Raw genomic sequence first — 26,006 nt, 5'->3', positions numbered from 1 at the left:
GACCCAGACAGAAAGAGGTAACGCAGCATCCCATATTGAAAACACCAATGGGTAAGGATTTCACCATCTTATCGCACAACATAAAAGGTTTTAATAGCCCCCTAAAAAGGAAAATAGCATTTACTGACTACCGACGACAGGACCCCGACATAATACTACTCCAAGAGACCCACTTCTCAAAGACCAGTTCCCCTAAATATCTGGACACCAGATATAGAACATGGCTCTCTGCATCAGCCAATATAAAAAAGAGAGGGGTAGCAACCTTGTTACACAACCGCCTGACGTTTAACACAACCCTAACAAAAAAAGACAAGAACGGACGTTTCTTAATAATAGTAGGTGAGGTGGGTGGACAACCCCTCACAATAGCCAATGTCTACGCTCCCAACGAAGGGGCCGACACCTTCTTTACGAAATTCTTCACAACTCTACATAGAGTGGCGCAGGGCGGAATAATACTAGGTGGGGATTTCAACCTCACTCTAGATCCGAAAGCCGACAGGTGCACGCCCAGAACACCGAAACACACACAAAGCAGAGCAATCTGGACCCAAGGTCTCAGGACAAACAGACTGGTAGATATTTGGCGGGAACAACACCCGGGAGAGAAGGAGTACACATTCTATTCACATCCACATGACAGATACAGCAGGATAGACTACCTCTTTGTGTCCAATAGAATGGTTTCGCAGATCTCCCATACGGGCATCCATGATATTTCATGGTCAGATCATGCACCCATCGAGCTGCGGTGCACAGATTTCAGACTAGACAGACCAGGAGCGACATGGAAGCTTAACGAATCTCTGCTAAAAATCCCCGAAATTGAAACAGCAATAAGGGATAAAATCAGGGTCTATTTTGAGGAGAATGTCGGTAGCGTGACATCACAATCCACCCTATGGGAGGCCCATAAGGCGACTCTCCGCGGAGAGCTCATAGGGATAGCAAGTAGGCGGAAAAAAGCAAGGGAAAATAAAATTAAGATTCTCCAATCAGAGTTAACAGCCCTCTCTGCCCTACACAAAAATAACAAACAAGCGCAGACCTTACAGGCCTGGCGCGACACTAAAACAAAACTAAATTTATTGATGTCCTCCCGAGCGGAGAAGGAGCTGACCTGGTCTAGGCGACGATACTATGAGAAAGCGAACAAGCCAGATACCCCACTTGCCAATAAACTCAAAAACTGTAACCGTAATTTCCATATTCAAGCCATTCGAACCAAGAAAGGTGACCTTACTTCTGATCCCAAACAAATTGTAGAGGCTTTCAAAAATTACTATGAGACCCTATATGATGGGGCGAAGGTCTCCCATTGTGAGAGTACTCATAGGCAGCTGAAGACATTTCTAACTGAGGCAAAACTACCCAGCCTGAGCAGATTGGAAAGGGAGGCATTACAGGAAGACTTCTCAGGTGAGGAAATAGCAGAGGTAATAAAAGCACTAAAGCCGTCCAAAGCCCCAGGCCCGGATGGCTTCTCTAACCTATACTATAAAAAATTCAGAAAAACACTAGTGCCTCACCTGGCCCGATTATTTAACTCATTCTTAGATGGTGCCCCTATCCCTGGTCAGATGCTCCAAGCGTCTATAACAGTGATCCCCAAACCAGGAAAGGACCCAGCGGATTGCAAAAGCTACCGGCCTATTTCTCTCATCAATTCAGACACCAAAATCTTCTCCAAATTGCTAGCTAACCGTCTGAATATAGTCATGCCGAAGCTGGTCCACCCCGATCAAGTAGGGTTCATATGCGGGAGGCAAGCTACAGACAATACTAGACGGATAATAGATTTAATTGATTTGGCACATAGAAAACGCATCCCGTCTATGGCATTGAGTCTGGACGCTGAAAAGGCCTTCGACCGCATCGATTGGCCCTATCTCACAGAGACGCTGGGAATGTTCGGCATAGGGGGGAGAATGTTGGGAGCTATTCTGGCTCTTTACAGGGAACCGAGGGCGAAGGTCAGACACCAGGGCTTCCCGTCGGATGACTTTCCTATAAAGAGCGGCACCAGACAGGGATGCCCCCTGTCCCCACTCATTTTTGCATTATGTATAGAACCCCTAGCGGCACACATCCGCAACTCCCCCGACATAACAGGTATACAGATAAATGATCAGTCACACAAAGTGGCCCTGTATGCAGATGACATTATACTAATGTTATCCAAACCCCTTACCTCCCTGCCAAATGTCTTCAGTTTGCTAGACAATTTTAATAAGATTTCGGGATTCAAAATCAATCAGACAAAATCAGAAGCACTAAATATCAACCTGCCAAAGGTCACCGAAAAATTGATTGAACTAAATTTTAATTTCAAATGGCAAGCCTCCTACATTAAATATTTAGGTATCTATATAACCAAAAACTACGACGCCCTCTACAAAGCCAACTACCCCAGGCTAATTAGGACTCTGAAGGAGGATCTACGGATCTGGTCAGGCCACACAATTTCGTGGATCGGCAGGATCCAGTGCCTTAAGATGAATCTCCTCCCCCGAATCTTGTATCTGTTTCAGACCCTTCCGATACAAGTGAACAGAGACGACATCCTCCGCTTACAGTCCTCTATGGTGAAATTCGTCTGGGGTAATAAAAAATCACGTATAAAAAATAGCATCCTCACAAGGCCAACAGTTAGAGGAGGTTTGGGGGTACCTTGCTTGATATCGTACTTCAAAGCGGCACAATTAACCCAAATTATTCAGTGGCACATGCAACCTAGCCTGCGAAGGTGGGTTGAGTTGGAAAAGGCTTGCTGTGACCCCGTAGAGATAAAGGATCTAATTTGGCTACCCAAAAAGATATATCAGACCTTGAGTGAGCCGCTGGCCACAGTGAATTGCTCGTTGGCTACTTGGGAGAACACCAAACACAAGTGTGCCCTGACAAACCAGCACACACTTATGACCCCGATTACGGGGAACCCTGATTTCGCTCCGGGTATGTTACGCAAGAACCTAGCGGTCTGGAAAGCAAAAGGCATTACTAGGCTACTACACCTGGAGGGAAACCAAGCTATCAAAACATTCGAACAAATTCGATCAGAAACAGAGATGCCCAATTCTGAATTTTTTAGATACCTCCAGGTGCGAGCATTTTATATGAAAATTCCCAAACGCCCCAAGCGCACAAATTTTGAGCAGCTGTGTTCCAGAGGCACGGACACATCGGGACTTACTTCTCGGATATACAGAGAGGTGGTCTGCCCTGGAAAGGACGTTGACACTAAACTTAACTATAGAATTAAATGGGAAACAGACTTAGGGGAGACGCTAGAAGACAAAGACTGGTCCACAATAGTACTGGCAGCAGCGAAAAGCTCTATATGCACCACCTTAAAGGAGAATGCATATAAAGTCCTAATGAGGTGGTATCTCACCCCAACACGATTAGCAAAGTTCGTCAAAGGCTACCCACCATTGTGCCCAAAACAATGTGGGGAACAGGCGGACTTGCTTCACATGCTGTGGAGTTGCCCAAAAGTGGCTCCTCTATGGGAGGAAATCCAGGATTGGCTAACGAGTATTCTCGGACGACCGGTCCCCCTAGACCCTTGGCTGTTCCTGCTGGGCAGGCGCACTCGGGGAATAGACAGACCGGCGCAAAAATTGATTGCACACTTTGCAACAGCCATGAGGTGCGAACTCGCAGCTATGTGGAAGCTCCCAGACCTACCCACAATTACAAAAATTCGGAACAGAATATGGTATATTTGCCGGATGGAACAGTTGACGAGTCTGGTCAACGACACCGGCACAAATTTCCTCAAAATTTGGACCAAGTGGCTAGACCACTCGGACATCCCGGGGGTGAATACCGCCACCATCATGCCATAATATAACTAGATGCATTCTCCTATGAGGAACCAGTACAGACAGCGTGTAAAAGGGGAACAGGTAGGGCAGACGGTAAGTAGAACGCCCACGGGTACAAGCTGCTCCTTTGAGAATAGACAAGAGTAGACTCGGTGAACACAGAGAAGACAATGAGCTCGCCCCCCCTCCCCCCCCCCCCCCCTTTTCTGTGTCCGTCTGGTTTGTTAGGTCCGTGAGTGCGTCTACCCGGTATGTCTGTGTCAAAACGGAGGACGTTAGAAAAAAGAAAAATTGGGTTATAGTACAATAAAGAAAGATAGCGGGTTGGTAGACACTGTATGCAATGTACTGTAATCCAATAATAAAAACCTTTTTGTGGAAAAAAAAAAAAATTGTGGCCGCTGTATATACAAAAAACCCAATGACTTGGGTGGCGGACCTCAAAGACCCGCAATACAGTATGTTCCTGGCAGCTAACACAGTGAATTAATTGTAATACATATTCTGTACTATTCCTCTATTCATTACTGTAATGATTATATATGTGTACCTTTACAGCCTCCAAATCAGAATTATCATTGAAATTTTCCATGAGATGTAAAGTTAAGGAAATCCTGGTCTGTCTTACTGGTGAGTTAATGATATTAATCCAACCATATAGAAATATATAGTGTAAAGATAGGTGAGAGAAGTATACATAGACACCTAAACTCGCCTCAATTGCTCCATTTTATGTCTTACATGCCATTGAATAAGGTTGAAAAAAGATATGTTCAACCTATGCTAAATTTAGACAACAGATACTTTATCCTATATTTATATTTACCATATATATTTATCCAGTGGAAGGCAAACAAAAATCCCAAGTGAAATATCATAAGGGGGAAAATAAATTCCTTCCTGACTCCAAATAATGGCAATTAGATTTCTCCCTGGATCAACATCCTTCCCACGTTTACTTATTTGGTTTATCACTGTATACCTTTCCTTTCTAAAAAGATGTCCAACTTTATTATTTTTTTAAAGATATTTAAACAGGCTCCATGGGTAATGAAGCCCACACTGTAACTGCCCTTATTGTAAAGAACCCTTTCCTGTGTTGCTGGTGAAATTTCCTTTCCTCCAACCTTAAGGGATGGTCCTGAGTCCTTTGTACTGCCCGTGGGATGAATAGTTCATTTGAAAGCCCCTTGTATTGTCACCAAATATATTTGTATATAGTTATCATATCCCCTCTTAGACGCCTCTTTTCTAATGTAAATAAATCTAATTTAGCTAGCCTCTCATCATAAGTTAGATTGTCCATCTCCTTTATTAATTTGGTGGATCTTCTCTGTACTTTTTCTAGTTTCATAATGTCTTTTTTATAAGAGTGGTGCACAAAACGGTACTCCATATTCAAGGTGTGACCTTACTAATGCTATATAGAGGGGCAAAATTATGCTTACTACCCTTCCATCAATTCCCCATTTACAGCTAGATAAGATCCTGTTTGCCTTTGCAGCTACAAATAAGATAAACCATCAAAAAGTATAACAAGACTATGGAGAATGTGAAGGAGAAGAGGTTGATCCATAGTATCAAATGCTGCAGAGAGGTTGAGTAATATGAGCAGTGTCTTTGGCAGCATGGAGGTCATTAGTTATTGTCGTGAGGGCTGTTTCAGTGGAGTGAGCAGTGTGGAAGCCAGATGGTAGAGGGTCTAGGAGAAAATTGGTGGTGAGAAAATGGAGCAAGCGAGAGAATACAAGACATTCAAGGAGTTTAGAGGCAAAAGGCAGGAGGGCTACAGGACAATAGTTAGAAAGACAGGTATGGTCACGTTTGCTCTTTTTGAGTAATGGTATAACTGTTGCATGTTTGAAGGAGGAGGGGAAGGTACCAGAGTAGAGGGAAGAATTAAAAATGTGTGTTAGTGTAGGGATTATAGAAGGAGCAAGAGGTATTAGGAGATGGGAGGGTATGGGGTCAAGTGGGAAAGTAGTAGAGGGAGAAGAGGAGATCAACAATGATACATCCTCCTCTTTGAAAGCGGGAAAAATCAAGGAAGGCAGGAGGAGAGTTAGGAAGAAGTGTAGGATGGGAGGAGGATACAGAGGGGATGTTCTGATGTATGTATTCCACCTTTTCCTGGAAATAGTCAGCAAAGTCCTGAAGTGAGATTGAGGAAGAAAAAACAGGCAGCAGAGGATGGTCTGAGTAAGGAGTCAAAGACAGAAAAGAGTCGGCATGGGTTAGACTTGTGCCTGTTGATTAGTGAAGAAAAGTAGGTTTGTTTAGCCTGGGAGAGGGCACAGTTGAAACATAAATTTGCAGTGGAGAAAGTCTTCGAGAGTGTGAGATTTCCTCCAGAGGCGATCAGAGTGCAGGAATGCAGCATGCGCGTGTGGGAACTTAGTCATGGTCTGGGGTTAGAAGGGTGAGAACGGCAGAGAGAAAGCGTGGCATGTAGATCAAGAGAGGAGGATAGGGCAAAGTTGTAGTTCCTAACCAGGTTGTCAGGGTCTGGAGCAGAGCTGAGAGGAGAGGGAGGCGTGCAAAGTGGAATGAAAAGCTGATAGGTTAATAGAGTGCAGGTCACTGCAGAAACGAGGGGTAGATGGAGGTGGAGAAGGGGAAAAGTGAGAGAGAGAAAATGAGAGGAGATGATGGTCAGAGATAGGAGAGAGGGAAATGGTGAAATCAGAGAGGGAAATGTTTTTAGTGAAAACCAGGTCTAGGTAGTTGCTATCCTTCTGGGTGCTGGCTGCAGTCCACTGTTGAAGGCCAAAAGAAGAGGTTAGAGAGAAAGCGGGAAGCCTAAGGGAGAGAGGGGTCATCAATTTGGCAGTTGAAGTCCCCAAAGAGAAGAACAGGGGAGTCTGAGGAGAAAAAGGAGAGCTAGGATACAAAGTGAGAGAGAAAGACAGAAGGGGGGGGTGAGTAGGGGTAGTTGGGCAATAGATGACCACCACGTGGGCAGGAAGATGAGAAATTGCAAGAACAAGGGATAACGCTCAGTGATGATCAGATATATGGGTTTACGGGGGTAGTCCTAAAAACTAAACTGGGGAATAACCACCTATTTCTTTTGGGGGTTGACCTAGCAATACCATCTGTGATATTTCCAGGAGGTGATAGTCTTCTCGCCCAATTTGTACAGTGGGGAGGGAATACTCTTCATGATCAAAGCTAGTGATGATAATGCAGATGGGATTACCAAAATAATCACTAAAATCAAAAGAAGAGAACCTTTTCTCAATGTATTTTGTATTACAAAAATAAAGGCATGATATAATATATTTATATACTTCCCTCAAATTCTTCTCACTGCTGAAAGTGCCGAGAACGTGGCAACATGTCCAAGACAGTGGGGAAACTACTTGCCTGCAAGTACAAGTAAATGAACGTGGCATGGCAAGTATGGTCTCAATCGCAATCTAAAACACACTAAAAAGAAATGGCCCTCATTCTCTGGAAGAACAAGGCATGGAGGAGAAGGTTAAACAAAAGCAGTCATTTAAACCTAAATCTGGTTATCTATAAAAAAAATGCCGGACTCTCTCCAATGAAGCAGAATTGCAAGAACTGGAAGGCGAACTTGGTAAGATGAAATGGGATATTGTTGGCATTAATGAAGCAAGTAGAAAAGATTAAAGCCTCATTGAATTAAAAAGTGTACACCTGTTATATAACAGAGGTACAGAAACTGAAAGAATCGGTGGCGAGACTTTATTGTTAACCAGAGCTAGAGAAACAACATAGAGTACTGAATGAAAGCTCATCGGAAAGAGTAGCCAGAATTGTCATTCAGTTGACAAAGAGATATAGGCTTCAAATAATCCAAGTGTATGCTCCAACATAAAGTCGCACATACAGCGACGTGGAAGACTTCTACCATGATATAAACCAACGTAACAAAGGAAATTGTCACCTCAAGGTCATTATGTGTGGACAGACTTGTTGAATATGAAAAGTTCTACATCCTGAATTATATACCAAATGGAATCAATAATGAAATGAACGATATCCTAACTAGGAATAAACACGGCAGTTTTGACACAGGGAGAAATTGTAGAGGGAGAAAGGGGGTGGCCCGGGATTAAAGGGGTTACACCCCATTTGGCCATCCCCTGACCTAACACGGGAGTCAAAGGGTTAACTGGGCCGGGGCGTGTCCAGGACGCCGATAAGAGAGGCTGTGTAGAAGAGGAGCTCCACAGACCCTGATATAATAAGAGCAGAATAAGCGCTTTTCCCCCCCTAAAAACATCCACAATTGCTGCCGCAAATCCCCCTAATACCCCTAGCAACAAGAATGGCGAGCAAATCCAAGTCCCAAGCCACCCCAGGAGTCGCTAAGTTCTTCTACCCCTCACAGAAGAGCTCAGAAGCTGCATTAAGATCACAAGATGGCGCCGGCTCCGCGAGCACACGTGGGCCCAAGCAGGGTACAACCGAACGGAGCAATACGGCTACCCCACCACAGCCGGAGGAAGTACTCACAAGAGCATTTATGCAGGAGATGATCTCCACAATGCTAAATAAACTTCACTCCTCACTGCAAGATGACCTGCGGGTCGCGGTAAACGAACTTAAACAGGAAATAACGGGCCTAACAGAGCGCACCACGGCCCTTGAGCTTAAAATGGCCGAAACCACGCAATCCCAGGATGAGGCAGCCAACGAAATATTTCGACTAGGCGCAGAGGTAAACAGCCTAAGAGACTGCCTTGAGGACCAGGAAAATCGCGACAGGCGCCAGAATATTAGAATCCGGGGCGTCCCGGATGCGGTTCTGCCTGGTCAGCTCAGGTCATATCTCCAGGACTTTTTTGTCTCAATGTGCCCCGACCTCACACCAAAGGACATAGAGATGGATAGAGCCCATCGCGCCCTGGGGCCACGCTCCGAAGATCCCAACCGAACAAGGGACATAATAGCCTGCATTCACAGATACACAATAAAGGAACAAATAATGGAGGCATGCAGAACCAAAGAGATCATCAAATTCCAGGATTCTCACCTCCAAATTTATAATGATTTGTCAAAGCGCACAGTACTGCGGCGCAAAGAGACGCAACCATTAACTTCCTGCTCCGCGAGAAGAAGATCAAGTACAAATGGGGCTTCCAAAAAATGGTAAATATCTCACAATCAGACACCCGGAGGATATCCCGCGGTTCGCAAAAGCCCTGGACCTAAGCTTCCCTGCCGACTGGATCCAAGACCCCCCCACTCTCAGGGGCAGCATGCAGAAGAACCCCAGATCAGAGCATCAGAGAGGCTGGCAGGCCAAAAACAACCGCGACCTAGATAGGAACCGCAGCAATCACTTACCTCAGTTACCTCCAAGTTCATTCCTTCACCCAGTTGACCTGAGCAGCAACCGAAGAAGTTCCCCTTAAAAGTCCCTCCTGTCCCATGAGGCAACGCAATCCTGGATGTGACATCCGCAGATTCTGCAGACCGGAGAAGCGGGAACCCCGGACGCAAGCCACAGAAAAGCAGCCCAGCGGACGCATCACAAAGAAAAGGGAGATAACAGCCAACGGACGTCCTGTGCTTTACCTCACCTCGCCAACAATCACAGCTCAACAAAGGAACTGGACGAAACAGCAAGCAACAGCACCGGAGGAGACGAACCGCAGCCGCGGAGGAATCTGTGAACGGAGATGGGGCGCAGAAGTCGATCCCCGCTGAGGATTTCACTTTATTATATCTTAAGCCTCGTTCTGTTCAAACCCAGTTATTTTTGTGTAATATTAATAGACCTGTGTAGGCTATCGTCACAGGCATATTAATAAAACTGGTGGCAGCGGTGGGATTGAACTGGACCTGGATTACAGTATTCTGCGGGGTACTGTGATCCAGTGGGAACTTGATGGTAATTGCAAGTTCCTGGGACTAAAGATATTGAACACACAGTAGTGCAACAAGTAACGCAAGTTGTCACACCACCTCACTGCTGCAACCCAGAACCATGAGTGAAGAGGAAAGCATCTATTACCTGAGAACTAGAACTCAGCTAAAAGAAAAGTGCCGTGACTATGGACTGGAATATGCAGACCAGGAGGTTGAGGACATGGTTGCCGCAATCACAGCCTATGAAGCCGAGCATCCAGAGGATCTGGAGACAGCTCAGCTTGCCCTTATACCACCGCCCGGAGATCAGGGACTGAACCCAGTGCCGGGGCGGCAGAATCCCGGGGAGGGAACAAGCGCACCTCCCTGGAGGAGTGCAGCAGGAGGGGTACTGGCAGCTGCGGCTACCAGTCCGTTTACCCCTGAAATGTTGGCACTGATTACAGCGTGGGGAGACCGAGGGACACCGGAGGAGCGGCTACAGTTTATCTCTATGGCAGTGAACAGACCCGCTTATTGCCCCCCGGTCCGACCCCCCAAAGATGACCTCCAACTGGACAAGCACAGTCTCACCAAGTATGTGGAGGGCACTGATCGGATTGCCATGTTTTTAAGGAACTTTGAAATGCAGTGCCGGAGGTACAAGGTGCTTCCCCAGCATAGGGTTGCACGTCTGGACCTGCTACTCTCCGGCTTGGCTAAACAGACTTTGATGGCGCTTACAGAGGAGTATGCTGATGACTATGACCACCTGAAAGAACTTTTGCTGTTTCAGCACGGTTTTACCCCTGAAGCTTACCGGGGTAAGTTCCGGCTGGAGGAGAGGCACCCTCAGGAGACCTATGTCACTTATGTGACCCGCATGGCTTTGTACGGGTTACACTGGGTGGAGGGCTCTGAGGCCAGGACCAACCAACGCCTGCTGGACCTCATATTTCAGGAGCAGCTCATGCAGCAGTGCCCGCCGGCGGTGAGGGCTTTTGTGTATGATAAAAAGCCCAAGACCTACACCGAGGCGGCGAGGATGGCAGATGACTATGTGCTCAGCCATTCCCAGATGACCACCAAGGCGCCAGCCAAAGCGGCGATCGCGCCGGTGCCGGCCAAGAAAGCTGTGAGTACCCCCCAGTGGACCCAAAAGCCGCCTGCGGGCAGCGGGTCACAGAAGGCAGGAGAGCTCCGGCATGAGCGCCGGTGCTACAATTGCAACAGCACTGGTCACCTCAGACCAGATTGCCCGGAACCCCTGCGTTCCAATGGACCCTATCGAGGGCAACGCACCCCAGCTGCGAAGCCGGTAGCCCGCGTGCGGGTGGCTTCCACCAAAGAACCAGGACCGGTCATGGAAACAACTCCCAACGAGACGTCCCATGTCACCCCTATCCTGGTTTCATCGGTGCCTACAGCCAGGAGCGGAGGACATCTCAGCGCAGACCTGCAGCAGACGGACGGCCGGAGCAAACATCTTACCCCGGTCACAGTCGGTGACCGGCAAGCAGTCGGCTTGCTTGATTCAGGAGCTGCAGTGACCCTGGTCCGACCTGATATGGTCCGGCCAGAGGAATTGCTCCCAGGCCCTGGGATGCAGATCACTGTGGCCGACGGAGAGCCACGTTTCCTGCAGGTGGCCCGCATCTTTTTGGATTGGGGGTGGGCAAGGGTGTGCGGGAGGTGGGGGTTTTACCCGGTTTGGATGCTGAAATTCTTTTGGGCAACGACCTGGGACCGATGACCTGCACCTACGACCGTGTGCCCCAGCCCGCTGCAGTGGCGGCGGTTACCGAGAGTCAGACCGCGGCAATGCCGGCAGCGGCCGCTCCAGTCCCCCAGCCTTTGGGACCAACGTTAGCGGAGGGCACAGAGGAGCCCGGGAAGGTAAGCCAGGATCAGTTGCAACCACAGGCTGACTTACTGTTCCCCCTTACCTTGTCCCCTTCCCCTGACAATGACATGACTGGGGGGTGGCCAGACTTAGGAGCCCAGTTTAGGGAGGCAGTGAAGGCAGACCCTACCCTGGCCGGCGTGAGACTTCGGGCGTCCGAATCTCAGGCAGGGGAAGGCACTGAACGCTGCCTATGGCATAAGGGACTCCTATACAGAGAAGAAGGGAACCCGGGGATAGAGAAGGGATTGACCGGTAAGCGACAGCTAGTAGTGCCCCAGGGGTACCGACAGCAATTATTACGGGTAGCTCACTCTATTCCGTTAGCGGGACATCAGGGGGTCACCAGGACGCGAGCCCGGTTATTGCAGCGTTACTACTGGCCGGGGGCATCCCGAGATGCGAGCAATTTCTGCCGCTCTTGTGATGCCTGCCAGCGAGTAGGTAAGGCGGGCGACCGTGTGAAGGCACCCCTGAGACCCCTACCGATAATAGGGGAACCCTTCCAGAAGGTAGCGATGGACCTGATAGGACCCCTCATGATTCCTAGCAGGTCAGGGAAGCGCTACATCCTCACGGTGGTGGATTTTGCCACCCGGTACCCTGAGGCGGTAGCGCTTGGCACCATAAGTGCCAAGACAGTGGCAGCAGCTTTGCTGAACGTTTTTGCTAGGGTAGGTTTCCCTAGTTAGATCCTAACCGATCAGGGGTCGCAGTTCATGAGTGAACTGTTACATTATCTCTGGGATCCCTGCAGTGTACAACACCGGCACACTACCCCTTACCATCCCCAGACAAACGGATTATGTGAGAGGTTTAACGGGACCCTGAAGCAGATGCTTCGGACCTTTATAGAGGCGGAGGGGAAAGACTGGGAGATTCATCTGCAGCACTTGCTGTTTGCCTACCGAGAGGTACCGCAAGAATCTACAGGCTTCTCCCCCTTCGAGCTACTATATGGCCGCAGGGTACGTGGACCTCTGGACCTATTCCGGGAGGGATGGGAAGGGGAGACTACCGCTACTGATGCTTCAGTGATCCAGTATGTGGTAGATCTCAGAGACCGGTTAGAGATGCTCATGGGGGTGGCCCAGGACCACCTCAGGGCTGCTCCGACCAAGCAAAAGCAATGGTATGACCTGCAGGCCCGTAGCAGAGAATTCATCCCAGGACAGCAGGTACTTGTTCTCAAACCCACTCGGGAGAACAAGCTTATGGCTGCCTGGTCAGGACCGTACTCGGTTATCCGAAAGGTGAATGAGTGCAACTATGTTGTACAGGTAGCGCCTGAGAGGCACAAGACATACCACATCAACATGTTGAAAGAGTACAGAACACAGAGTAAGGGAGCAGTGCTGGCCATTTGTAGCCCCCTGCTGGAGGATCCGGCGAGCAATGCTCTGCCTGATCTCCTAGGGGAGGCAAGGCAAGGAAACACTGTAGAGCAGGTAGAGATAGGGGCACTGTTGAGTGCTAGGCAGAAGGGAGAAGCCAGGGACATGCTAGCTCAGTATAGCGCCCTCTTCACTGACATGCCAGGGACCACACATCTCACCAAACACCCAGTACACACAGGGGACCTGCAGCCTCTGCATAAGCACGCTTATAGAGTGTCAGCAGAGGTCAAGACCAGTATGGAGAGAGAGATTGAGGAGATGCTGACCCTAGGGGTAATTACTCCGTCCCAGAGCCCTTGGCCAAGTCCAGTAGTCCTAGTTCCTAAAAAGGACAAGACCACCAGGTTTTGTGTGGACTACCGGTTGCTCAACGCTGTGACGGGGTCAGATGCTTACCCCATGCCCCGCATGGATGAGTTACTAGATGAACTCGCGGGGGCAAAGTATCTGACCACCATGGATTTGAGTAAAGGTTACTGGCAAATCCCCCTGACCCTGGAGGCTAGGGAGAAGTCAGCATTCATCACTCCAAGTTGCCTCTATTAGTTTTTGGTGATGCCATTTGGGATGAAGAATGCCCCGGCTACCTTCCAACGCCTGGTCAATAGGTTACTGGAAGGGATGCAGAGCTATGCCAGGGCTTACTTAGATGACATTGCTGTCTTTAGTAATTCCTGGGAATCCCACATAGATATGTAGCTGCGGTGCTGGATAGCATCAGGGAGGCTGGGCTTACCTTAAAACCCACTAAGTGTATGGTAGGGATGGCAGAAGTCCTGTACTTAGGGCACAGGTTGGGTGGAGGGCATCTCAAACCAGAGCAAGCCAAGGTAGAAGCCATAGTTGAGTGGCCTGTTCCAAAAACCAAGAAACAGGTCATGGCATTTTTGGGCACCGCAGGGTACTATAGGAAATTTGTCCCACAGTACAGCGCCCTGGCCAAAACCCTGACTGATCTGACCAAGAAGCAACTGCCTGTGCTTATTACCTGGTCTCCTGCCTGTGAAACTGCTTTCCAGGCCCTGAAAACTGCGCTTGCTGGAGACCTTATACTGGCTGCTCCAGACTATACTAAGCATTTTCTTATACAAACTGATGCCTCAGACTTTGGTGTGGGGGCTGTGTTGAGCTAGGTGGGGGACGACGGCAAAGAGCACCCTGTGGTGTATCTAAGTCGCAAACTGCTCCCCAGGGAAGTGGCATATGCCACCATTGAGACTAGTCAAAGCTTTTTACCGGAGATATCCAGACAAGCCTAGCAAGGATCGTCCGGAGAACGCTCTTGGGAGGGGGGAGTAATGTCATATTCTCTAGCCTGCTGTTCCCATGCTTGGCCACCGGGACTGCTGCCACTCTCAATCTGGTTCTAGCCTGCAGTACCTATACTTGCCCACTGGGAGTGCTGTAGTGTACTTGCCCACTGGGAGTGTTGTCTCGGACCCCAGGGAAGCACACCATTGAGAAGGAGTGCTTAGCCATTGTGTGGGCACTCAAAAAGCTCCAGCCCTATGTCTATGGGAGGGCTTTCACGGTCATCACAGACCACAACCCCCTGAGTTGGCTACAGCGGGTATCAGGGGAAAATGCCAAACTGCTGAGATGGAGCTTGGCTTTGCAAGAATTTGAATTTACCATTAAACACAAGGGCAGTGAAAACAGCAATGCTGATGGACTTTCACGCCAGGACTATCCCTCTGAGACTGAGTTCATTAATGGTGCCAGCAGTGCCCCACTCCCCATTAGGGCCAGTGGGCCACAGGTCACCCATTAAGAAGGGGAGGTGTAGAGGGAGAAAGGGGGTGGCCCGGGATTAAAGGGGTTACACCCCATTTGGCCATCCCCTGACCTCACCCGGGAGTCAAAGGGTTAACTGGGCTAAGACCCAGAACAGTGATTTAACCCCTGTAATGACATGTACATGTGTATTCCCCTGTTTCCCCTGTTCCATTGTAATGTCTGGTTTAATCAGTGTCTGCATCACACACACTAGAATCCATCCGGGAGCACAAGGGTTAATAGTCCTTTAATGATTATAGCTCTTTGTGAAGTTTTCCCACCTTTTCAGGCACCATTTTGCGGGTCCCCATTGGCCACCATTGGGGCTCCATGCATTCTAATGGAGAATCTGGTTGTTTTAGTCCTATTTCCTGTAAAGACCAGCAGGTGGCGTCCGAGAGGGAGAGCGGCGGTTTCCCATTGAAAGTCAATGGGCCCATCGACTTCAATGGAGGTTCCTCGAGGTAGCTTTCGAAGAACAAGTTGGCTGCCGTCCAGACCGCAAACCGCAAAGCGGATACATTTTCAATAGGAGAGCTTTGATCACTTACAAGTCAAGGTCAACGTCAAGTGGCGTGGGAATAAACAGTTCTAGGGCCCCTAGGAATAAAATTCTTTTTGCCCCTAGTTCCTAGGCTTCCCCCCACTCGACCACAACCGGGTCCCCAAATCCTGGACCCCCGATAAGGGTCGAACCGAGAAGAACGGGTCGCGCCATAGGCTTTGCCGGCGGCGGCAGAAACGGCTCAGAAAAATGACTAAGTGTGACATGCTGTATTTTGGTACTCCCTATCTCCGGTTCCGGAGGGCCCAGCGGATCAAGGTTTGGGGTGTCTGCAGTCACTGCTCCGGCATCACTGCAGAACCATCCTTGACTCTCCTGGACCAACCCGACGGAGTATGGACCCCCTTGAAGGTTCGGGACTTTTCCCATAGACTTCAATGGCGGAGAAACCCCATTGACCTCAATGGCGGCAATTTACCATTGAAAGTCTATGGCGGAGAAGCCCGTTGTTTTCAATGGGGATTTAGTGAAAAGCTGAGATTTCTTTTTCAGCTGAGATTTTGGTATTAAAATGAAAAATGATTTAATGTGCATTTGTGTAACTCCGGTTCCATAGGTCGTAGCAAGTCGCTTTTTGGATCATATGGTGTCCCAGTTCCGGCCATGAGAACTGGGAAGTTTGGTTCGGCTAGACCCAATAGAACCGGATATTTTAATACGTTTATGTTTTATGTTTGATACTGTGTCCCAAAGTATGGACAAAGACTCAGAGGAAATTCCTTTGTCTACCAGGATAGCAGATGGCCCAAGAGGCGCCTCAATGTCTAGGATTTAAGTGTTGCTCAAAGGGTCTTGTCACCCTCCCTGATGATTTAAGGGCGGAGGAGGCTCAAACCAGAGCAGTCTCCAAGTGTCCCAGTTATCACCTTCCAACAAAGGTTATCTTGCTAGAGATCCAGATGGGTAGACTGGCTGGCATTCCATTTGCCTGTGGGGGGCTACAGAAATGAGACCCCAGAGTTCTACTGCGCATGTGCCAGCTAGCAGGGGGGCCTGTCCTACAATGTGTTCCCCCATCAAAGATTGGCTGGAGATAATGGGAAACCAATCACAGGTACTTAAGGTTAAGGATAGAGGGACAAAAGGTTTATAAACTGCTGTTCCCCATATATCCTTGGTCTTCATTCGTCTGTGTTAGTCTTCATTGAGTCTTCGTTTGCTGGTATGGTTACCTGATATCACCTGAATGATTACCTGATTGCTGAAGAGAAATGCTACATCTAACTTCTCATTCCCCAACCCCTAAGTAAGTGTACTTCTTGTCTGTTACTGTATTATTCATGTGTTCACCTATCCTAAGGAATAAAATCACTTTATTATATCTAAGACTCGTTTCAGTTCAAACCCAGTTATTTTTGTGTAATATTAATGCACCTGTGGAGGCTATCGTCACAGTGACGTTGCGTTTCTGTGGCAACGTGACATCAATGCAAGGACGTTAGAAACAAGGCAAGCAGGGGAAAAAAAGATTGGGCTCCCCTGCATTAAGCAACCCAATAAGAACACACTGGGGAGGCCTCCACAGTATGTTTTTGACAATCCTGTAAAGCACACTGTAGCCAGCTATATTATCGGATACAGTGTAACATCACGGTCCCCAATAAATGAATCAGAGACTAGTGAACGAAGACTCTTTTCAGATACATTGTTATACTACTGCCCTCAAGCAGGAGAACTAAACCTCACCCAATTAAGACAAAGCAACCGCTTGTCACTATACAAATTGTTACATATGGCTACCCTATAGCATCATATAAACTGCCCGCATTCTCATTGTCACGATGGACACACTCTATTAACAATTTTATATTTTGGGGATCTCGATTGAGCATACAAGTTGAGCAAAATAAACTGACATTTATTTCCTTAATAGACAAACACACGACAACCTTAGAATATACTTGACAAAACACTTACTGAGGGAGAGAACGGGATAAAATGTCCAACAAGGAAACAAAGCACCGGAATATTGTCTTTTAAAATGTAGTCCTGTTGCAAGGGCACAAATTGCCAACCCAATATTTCTTGGAATGATGCAAAGATCTTTCTGGTCCGTTGGGGTTCATTAGATAACCCCCAGCACTAACGAATTCCTGAAGCAGAGTTATGTCCTTGGTTCCGTTGTAATAAACTCGTTGCGTTCTGGAACCGATGCTGCTCTTATCCACTTGTAGAAGCGAGTTGGAAATTCAGTCACATCATACAGAAAGAAAGAAAGAAACACACACACCAGGGATAGCTTGGGGAGCATGTATATAGGGTCTGATACCGTATCTCCAACATACCTGCCCAATCCCCTTCGTGGGAACCTTTTAACCCACCAATCTCCTTTTTGCCCACAGTTTGCAGAGTGGGCACTACAGGGATTTGCGACTGTTACAGCGCCTGTGTCACCTGACACCTTGGCTGCTTACCATATGTGTACTCGCCTTTTTACCTGGCGTCTCCCAGGCTAGGATTTGCCCTCAAAGTGTAAACTAGCCCAGAATATCCCATTCAACAAACATCCCGGCTAATTCACACTTGCGGCTCTGGGGGCTTTCAACTTCAACACTTCCCCAGACCCACAGGCACGGCCTCAACAGGGGGTCCCTGAAGTTTGAGAAGAAAGTGCCCCCAGCTCATATGTGTAAAAACATTTGGACACTGGCTGCATTACAAAGGCAAGTAGAAAAAATGTATCCTGCCTGTCCTTTTAAAACTGCAGCCCAAAATACACTTTATTAAAAATGTGTTTCACTTATCACAAAGTTATCATTTTAATATGTCTGTGCTTGGGGTGTTACTCTGGGGCTGCACACCAAATTTCAGGTGGCTAGCCCGTTCCGTTCCCGAGTTAGAGGCTTCTCTTGGAGGCGGCACTGTTAGGCTATGGGATTCCCACGCCAATTGACTAGCGGTTAGCCGGGTTCCTACGCCAATTGCCCGCTGCCTTTCAAGTTACGCTTCTAACCGGGACGGGATACATTGTATCTGGTAACCACTTGAGTTTGAAACCGCAACCGTTTCATTCAATTGACCTCGCGGTTACGAGTTCAAGCCTCAGTAATGGATACCTATGCTTCCCAATGGAACAAAGAGACCGCGCCACGCATCTCCAAGTAACTGGCGGCTCGGCTCTCTCAGCCCCACCTTGTGCCTAAAAACGGTAATGCAAGCATAAAATCACATACAGCATTGCAGGCACTTGCAATCCTGTAAAATGGGGACAACAACGCACAGAGGAAAAATAATACATGGGTAATGCACATAAAATTAACCCCTTCATTCCCCAATGCGAATTAGGGTTAACCAGCCGAGCATATTGCCTTTATTAATGCGCTGATTAACCCTATTATCGCTACACACATATACAGCTAGCGGATTACATATTGTATATCATCAAACCGCAATTGTCACTGCCCGTGGGATATGGGAATTACCCCTTTTATTTATTGTTGACATACTAATAAAAGTTATTTTAACCATTATCAGATCTCCAGATCATCTGCTTTGGGGCTTATTTCACGATAAGACTATTTTACTACAATGCGTAATACAATCACACACACATTTGTATGGATTTGAGTGCATGCAATTTGGGGCCTTTCTGACCAACTGTCTCCATCTGGACAGTGGACTCTGAACGCTGTTCTACTTAATATACTCGCCTGGTTAGGAAATATGAACGTATAACTTCTATTTTTGCATGAGAAACATATCAGATTATACATAGAAACCCCTGTTTTTTATATTATTTGATTTGTATAATCACAACATTTACAAATATCTATTTGTTATTCTTGCAAAGTGCAATCAGATTCAGGATATGCAGATTTAGCCAAATCCCCTGATACTCTGCAGAATCCCCTAAAGAATGCCTTTTAGGATACATTTAAAAACTTTACGTTTATTATAGTGTCAGGACAGCCATATCTAAAGTCCCCCCTCTTACAAAACCAGATGTCCTTATCTCTAGATACCATCAGTCTTATAAACCTAATGCCTGGTCAGGGGTTTAACAGGCAATAAAAACAATTATTGTATTTTTAAGACAATTTGTGCCATTTTGATTAAAATACTTAATAATTTCTGCCATATTTATTACAACTCCCATAACGGCAAAATAACCAGATATCCCATCTTTGTAAATTTCAGAACCATCAAAATATATACAATACTCACTTAAGTGCGGATCCATGCTGGTAGTGGGCACCGCCCCTCTGTCCGTGCTGGTAGTGGGCAGTGCTCCTCTGTCCGTGCTGGTAGTGGGCAGTGCTCCTCTGTCCGTGCTGGAAGTGGGCAGCGCCCCTCTGTCCATGCTAGTAGTGGGCAGTGCTCCTCTGTCCATGCTGGTAGTGGGCAGTGCCCCTCTGTCCATGCTGGTAGTGGGCAGCGCTCCTCTGTCCATGCTGGTAGTGGGCAGTGCTCCTCTGTCCATGCCGGTAGTGGGCAGCGCCCCTCTGTCCATGCTGGTAGTGGGCAGTGCTCCTCTGTCCATGCTGGTAGTGGGCAGCGCCCCTCTGTCCATGCTGGTAGTGGGCAGTGCCCCTCTGTCCATGCTGGTAGTGGGCAGTGCTCCTCTGTCCATGCTGGTAGTGGGCAGTGCCCCTCTGTCCATGCCGGTAGTGGGCAGCGCCCCTCTGTCCATGCTGGTAGTGGGCAGTGCTCCTCTGTCCATGCTGGTAGTGGGCAGTGCCCCTCTGTCCATGCTGGTATAGTGGGCAGTGCCCCTCTGAAGGTGCTGAGATATAACGTTCCTTGAGTTGTGTGTGTTGGATAACAGCTGTGTCTGTATGAAAGAGAAGAAACGTAATTAGTAGAATCCTTTTTTCTTGGAAAAATATATAGCATTTTGTATAAGCTTTAAACCTAAGATTATTAACACAAAAAAACCCCAAAAAGAGTCCGAGAAGACAGGGACACCAAAACGCACATCTGGTCCATCCTCAAACAGGAACTAATTTCAAACACGTACTGGTTCAGGATTCTGTTATAACACAACCATCTAATATACAAAACCCCAGTAGAGAGAGTCAGATCAAGAGCTATAAGAATAGCAACGCCCTCTTAGTGCAACATAGTAACACACAGTACAGTGCTATATAGTAACACACAGTACAGTGCTATATAGTAACACACAGTACAGTGCTATATAGTAACACACAGTACAGTGCTATATAGTAACAAACCGTACAGTGCTATATAGTAACACACAGTACAGTGCTATATAGTAACACACAGTACAGTGCTATATAGTAACACACAGTACAGTGCTATATAGTAACAAACCGTACAGTGCTATATAGTAACACACAGTACAGTGCTATATAGTAACACACAGTACAGTGCTATATAGTAACACACAGTACAGTGCTATATAGTAACACACAGTACAGTGCTATATAGTAACACACAGTACAGTGCTATATAGTAACACACAGTACAGTGCTATATAGTAACACACAGTACAGTGCTATATAGTAACACACAGTACAGTGCTATATAGTAACACACAGTACGGTGCTATATAGTAACACACAGTACAGTGCTATAGTAACACACAGTACAGTGCTATATAGTAACACACAGTACAGTACTATAGTGTGAGCAAACACAGCAGATAAATCTGGTGCTCCCGTTTGGCATCAGAGAGACTTTGATAAATACTCCTGATACTCTGCCAGGTCCAGCAGTTCTGCTCCATACGGACACTGTCTCGCTTCTCTATCTGAAACGGTGAGAAGTGGGTAATGCAGAGCAAACAGCGCAGTAACGTCCGCTCACCCGATCCCACTTCTCACCATATTAAATAGGGGGGGTTGATCCGTCCCACTGTGACTGGCTGGCTGCCCCTAAAAAACGTGTGTAAGGAGCTGAGTGTCAGCTCTTGGGTCTAGTAATGTAATGTGTTTCCTTCTACATATGGTCCTACTGAAATGTCTCCTGTAGGGTTATAAGCTAGGAATGCCATGTGTGATTAGGGTCCCCCATAGGAAATAGCTGCAGGATCGGGACTTTGGGAACAGAAGTTTAAGGGTGGAAGTTTGGGGGCAAATAGAATTAAAATCTGTGTAAATTGTTGCTGACCGGAGATACCGGTACTACTGATATTTTACTCGCAAATAAGATAGGATTTGCGGGTCCGCGTCTGTACATAAAGACGCCGTGTGTTATGGAAGTGTAATGCGAGTCTATGGGAAATCTGTGCCCCGCCAGCAAGCAATGCAATTGGGTTTTAAAACACAGTGCAGGAGCCTGTTCTAAACCCCAATTACAGAGTCCAAGTTCTAGGGACATGTTTTAGGGAGCAAGTTCTAGACTCCAAGTTCCCAATGTTAAAGTCTGGGTATCTATTACTGTCCCGGGAGACCAGGTATATACACCTGTATACCGGGATCATTCACTGAGCAAAACAAAATAGTAAAACAGTCATTTATTCCATAGAAACAGGCGTACACACAGTGAGTTACAAAATACAGGAGAACACACACTTACTGGGGTTCTGGGGTAAAAACTAGACTTTCCTAGGTGAAATAGAACAGAAAACAAAGTCTTTAGGCTGACTGGGACTTAGGGCTCCATGCAGCAAGCGTTTTTTTTTTTAATGTCCATTTAATTCCCCTGTATTTATGTATATCCCTATGGAGATACATACACACAGGGATACTACATGATTGTTTTGCAAATGGTTTGGTTTTAGGAATTGAATACGGAATTGTGTAATTGATTTTGATTGGATTGTAATTGATTTTTGATTTGATGGTAATTTTTTTAATGTTTACTTGCTTACTTTTTATTTGATTGTTTGGATGGCATTGTATCTTGTTGGTAATTGTTTATTTTATTTTGAACATTGATTTGGCATAGTGTTAAATGATGCACAGATTAATTGCATCACGTGCACACTAAAATGCAATTGTTTGAATGCCATTTGGTATATATTTGTCTAGGTGCTGTTTTGTTGGAAGATATGAGATAATTTATTTTGCAATGTCCTGATATTATTTTCAGATGCAATGAGCTGGTTTAATTTTCACATGCAATGTGCTGTTTTTGAGATTCAGATTTCATGTTTTTATTTCTGCATATTTGGGTAATTTGTATATTGGTGATATATATATATATATATATATATATATATATATATATATATATATATATATATATTATACCCACTGTACAAATCAATGGGTGCAGGGTGGGTTAACCCCTTAATTACTTTCGTGGTTATTAACCGCTAAGGTGATTAAGGGGTTAACTGGCATTTGAAAGTATTTGCAATGTATTTTTTTGCCAACGGAAGCCGTTTGATGACTGGACGCCATTACATTGCCAGGGGGTAAGTAGAACTCTATTTATTTACTTTATTGATGCTGTTTTAAGTGTTTAATAATGGGCAAATAATCTATTATCCATATCTGGATAATAGTTATTTTGCACATTACTGTATGTGTTGGGTGGGGGGGATATTTATTTAAATTTATGTAACGGTATTTCTGAACCGGCCCGACCCACCCAATCTCACATTGGCCCCTGTGGTCTAACTGGTCCCCATTACAGTGTGGTAGTGTCTGGTGGTGCACCTGTTGGCAACAGGACTCCTGAGTCTCCCGCATGATGGTGTATGGGGAGGACCCGTCCAGACAGGCAGCTGAGGTAGTGTGCTGAGTCCTACCTAGTTCCAGTGCAGCGCCTCCACCTCATCAGGGTCCCTTCGGTCACTTGGGGATGGTCCTGGTGAGGAACTCCTCTGTGGTGCTCCTCTCTGTACATTCACTCCACACACGTACACGAGAGGTTGTTCGAATAAGAGCATCTTTATTGATTGAGGTGGGCTAGCTGCCCCACGCAGTAGAATCTCTAGCCACTCATCTTGAGTCAATGCTTCCCTTTGAAAGGTGAGCTCTCCTTTAATAGGGATTCCCTATCCCAGTCGGGATATCTCTATCCTGTGCCAGGTCCCTGGACACAGTCTCTTCACAGCTACTATAACATAACCAGAACTTTCCAGCAACTCAGACTAGGACTAGAACTTGAACTCCTCCTCCTCTTAGCTGAACTTGTACTAGAACTACTTTTTGACACAGTGCTGTGCCTTATGTACACTCTGGAAGCTGACACACCTCTGACATCACTAACCATGGAGTCAGAGCATGTGACCACTCCCATCCATACACAGGGCACCCCACCAGGGTGTGAGGGCAAACCTCCATAATTACTGCTGGCATGCCCACAATTTACCAGGCCTTACTGTCAGCAGGAGAGATGACTGTAGCCATTTTACATGACCGCTACATTTATATGACAGGTTTATTTTTTTTTACATACAGGGTTGGTTCCTTAGGTCTGCGGGGACCTCTGGAGACCACCTGAGGGCCCAAGGGTACAAGGCTGCGGACTCACGGGGGACACTTGCGGGGAAGAACCGGGGGCCCAACAACTGCTGTGGGGAATAGTGGGGAAACTACTTGAAGGTTTAATACGGGATAATATTCAGGAATACCTAATGGAAAACAAAATTATTAGTAATTGTCAGCATGGATTTATGAAGGAGAGATCATGCCAAACTAACTTTATTTGTTTCTTTGAGGAGGTGTGACAGGGTGAATGAACGTCACCAGCCATATGCCTGGAAAACCTATGTTTAGGCTTGCAGTGCAGCAGTGACGAGGTTAAGTTGAGAAGGGCTGCTTAATGAGTCTGACTCCAGCTGCATAATCAAGGTGTTAAAACCCCAGGCTGTACAGGTACACACATGCAGGAGAGCTGGTGAGGAGACAGGACTGACGGTGCTGAAGAGATTACTGCTGTAAGGTCTGTGGTGCAAAGTACATGTGTTATGTAACATGCCCATTGGATAGCTGTGGAACAGCTTTGACTGCCAATACTTTGAAAGTTTTGAGCGCTAGAATATGCAAATATGCGTGATGACGCGTTATGTGACGCGTCGCGTGATGACGTCACACGTGACGCTCCGCAATTTAATGCGGTGGGTTATTTAAGGAAGGGAAACAGTGCAGGATGTTAGATTATATCCTGAGGAAGACTATTAAGTAGAAACGCGCGTTGGGTGAGTCGTGGACTACAGAGTGGCACTTTGCTGGTGACATTCAGAGTGGAGGACTACACTAATCAGCCCAGTGTATGCTGTGACGGCCGCGGAGCAGATGCTGTTGCTGTGAAGATAACCGTCTGTCCATATGACCCAGGGTGGTCTGAACGCTCACCACAAAGGCACTTATGTAAGGGTAATACTTTGTGTTTTTAATATTAAAAGCAGTATTATACTATTTTGCTTTTTCTCCTGTGTATGTGGATTTCCCTTCCTTTCCTATTACTGGTGTTGATCCGGAGTACCTATCTGGAAATTAAAGTTGGTAACTTCTAACAACCACAACGCCTTATTATCACGTTGCACACGTGAGAGCAAACTTTATAGAGCTTTCAACACTGATTACAGCTGTTGTAGTTGACAATATTGCACTATTTGGTGTCTTCATTTCTTTTTTCCATGTCCTGATGAGATTTGCGCACCTGTTTTCTACCCTGATCCCCATCTGGCAGACTTGGAGATGCCAGCTTTTTAGAGTGGGGCTAAGGAAATGGTTCTCTGACTAGAGGAAGGCCACCCCCTGTGGGCAGGTACTATCTTGCTTCCCACGTGAGTTTGCAGAAGGTAATTGGACCCAGGTAATTGTTCTCCAATGCCTGAGTCCCAATGTTAGGGATAGAGCCCAAATCCCTTATAAACGATTGTAAGCTCTATGCCCAGTGTCTTTCGTGTCTTCGTTCTTATACCGGATGCCTGATGCACTGCTAACCTGAGTCCTGGTTATTTCATTGTCCCCTCCCTAAGTAAGTGTCTATATTCCGTTTGTTATTTGTCCAACATTGTGTGTCCACCTGGCTTTTAAGGAATAAAATCTCTTTATTATATCACAGTCGTATTCAATTCAACCCAGTTATTTGGTGTATATTATAACCCTGTAAGCTACCGTGACAGTGTCTAATCTAATGGCGGCTTTCAATGTCCCACAGACCAATCGGAAACAAGGACGTCATACGGTGCAGCTTCCAATTGCACCGCGTAATCGTGGGCAATAAACTCAGCAGAGATACCGGCGCCCGCTACGAAGGCGGAATGGGATGTTTTAGTGCGACCATTTCACCGCTATCAGCCGCAGGGGACAGCTAGCCGCCTGTCGTTTCACCACCAAGTTAAATTAGGCTGCGCTTATAGTGCCGGCGCCGCCGCCTGAAAACAAACGCATTGCCGTCGCCACGTTCGCTTAAGTAAGCACGACGCGACTGAGCGACGGCAGCAACGCAAATTCTGAAACCCGATAAAATGTGATTTTTCAGCGGCTGTCGCCACATGTGACAACCTCTGAACCATTCAATGGCCGGGTCACCAGCGACGTCGCCGAAAGTTCAATTATAACTTTTGCGGGTGGCAACGGAGACGGGTGATGTCACCCATCACACGCACTAAGCGCTCCAGAGCGCAGCCCGGCAGAGCGCGTTATGCAGCGCTCCAGAGCGCAGCCCGGCAGAGCGCGTCACGCAGCGCTCCAGAGCGCAGCCCGGCAGAGCGCGTCACGCAGCGCTCCAGAGCGCAGCCCGGCAGAGCGCGTCACGCAGCGCTCCAGAGCGCAGCCCGGCAGAGCGCGTCACGCAGCGCTCCAGAGCGCAGCCCGGCAGAGCGCGTCACGCAGCGCTCCAGAGCG

General features: G+C 47.0%; 1 protein-coding gene across 4 annotated transcripts in view; it reads right to left on the bottom strand.

The window, feature by feature from the left end:
* The window catches only part of LOC142492501 (uncharacterized), a 93,037-nt gene that overhangs the window by 66,569 nt on the left and 462 nt on the right, over positions 1 to 26,006 (bottom strand). For 2 of the 4 annotated variants that reach the window (XM_075595187.1, XM_075595184.1), the window contains exon 2: positions 19,462 to 20,068. In XM_075595187.1, coding sequence (XP_075451302.1) covers positions 19,462 to 19,987 — 526 coding nt within the window. In that variant the 5' untranslated portion in view covers positions 19,988 to 20,068. Of the gene's footprint in view, positions 1 to 17,214; positions 17,349 to 19,461; positions 20,069 to 22,954; positions 25,817 to 26,006 lie in introns of those variants that run through there. The other 2 variants (XM_075595185.1, XM_075595186.1) reach the window with 2 other exon arrangements.

This window comes from Ascaphus truei, chromosome 4 (genome assembly GCF_040206685.1).
Source record: "Ascaphus truei isolate aAscTru1 chromosome 4, aAscTru1.hap1, whole genome shotgun sequence".
In the NCBI taxonomy this organism is placed as follows: domain Eukaryota; kingdom Metazoa; phylum Chordata; class Amphibia; order Anura; family Ascaphidae; genus Ascaphus; species Ascaphus truei.
Note: the sequence above shows the minus strand (reverse complement) of the source record. Positions and strands in the feature narration are given on the sequence as shown.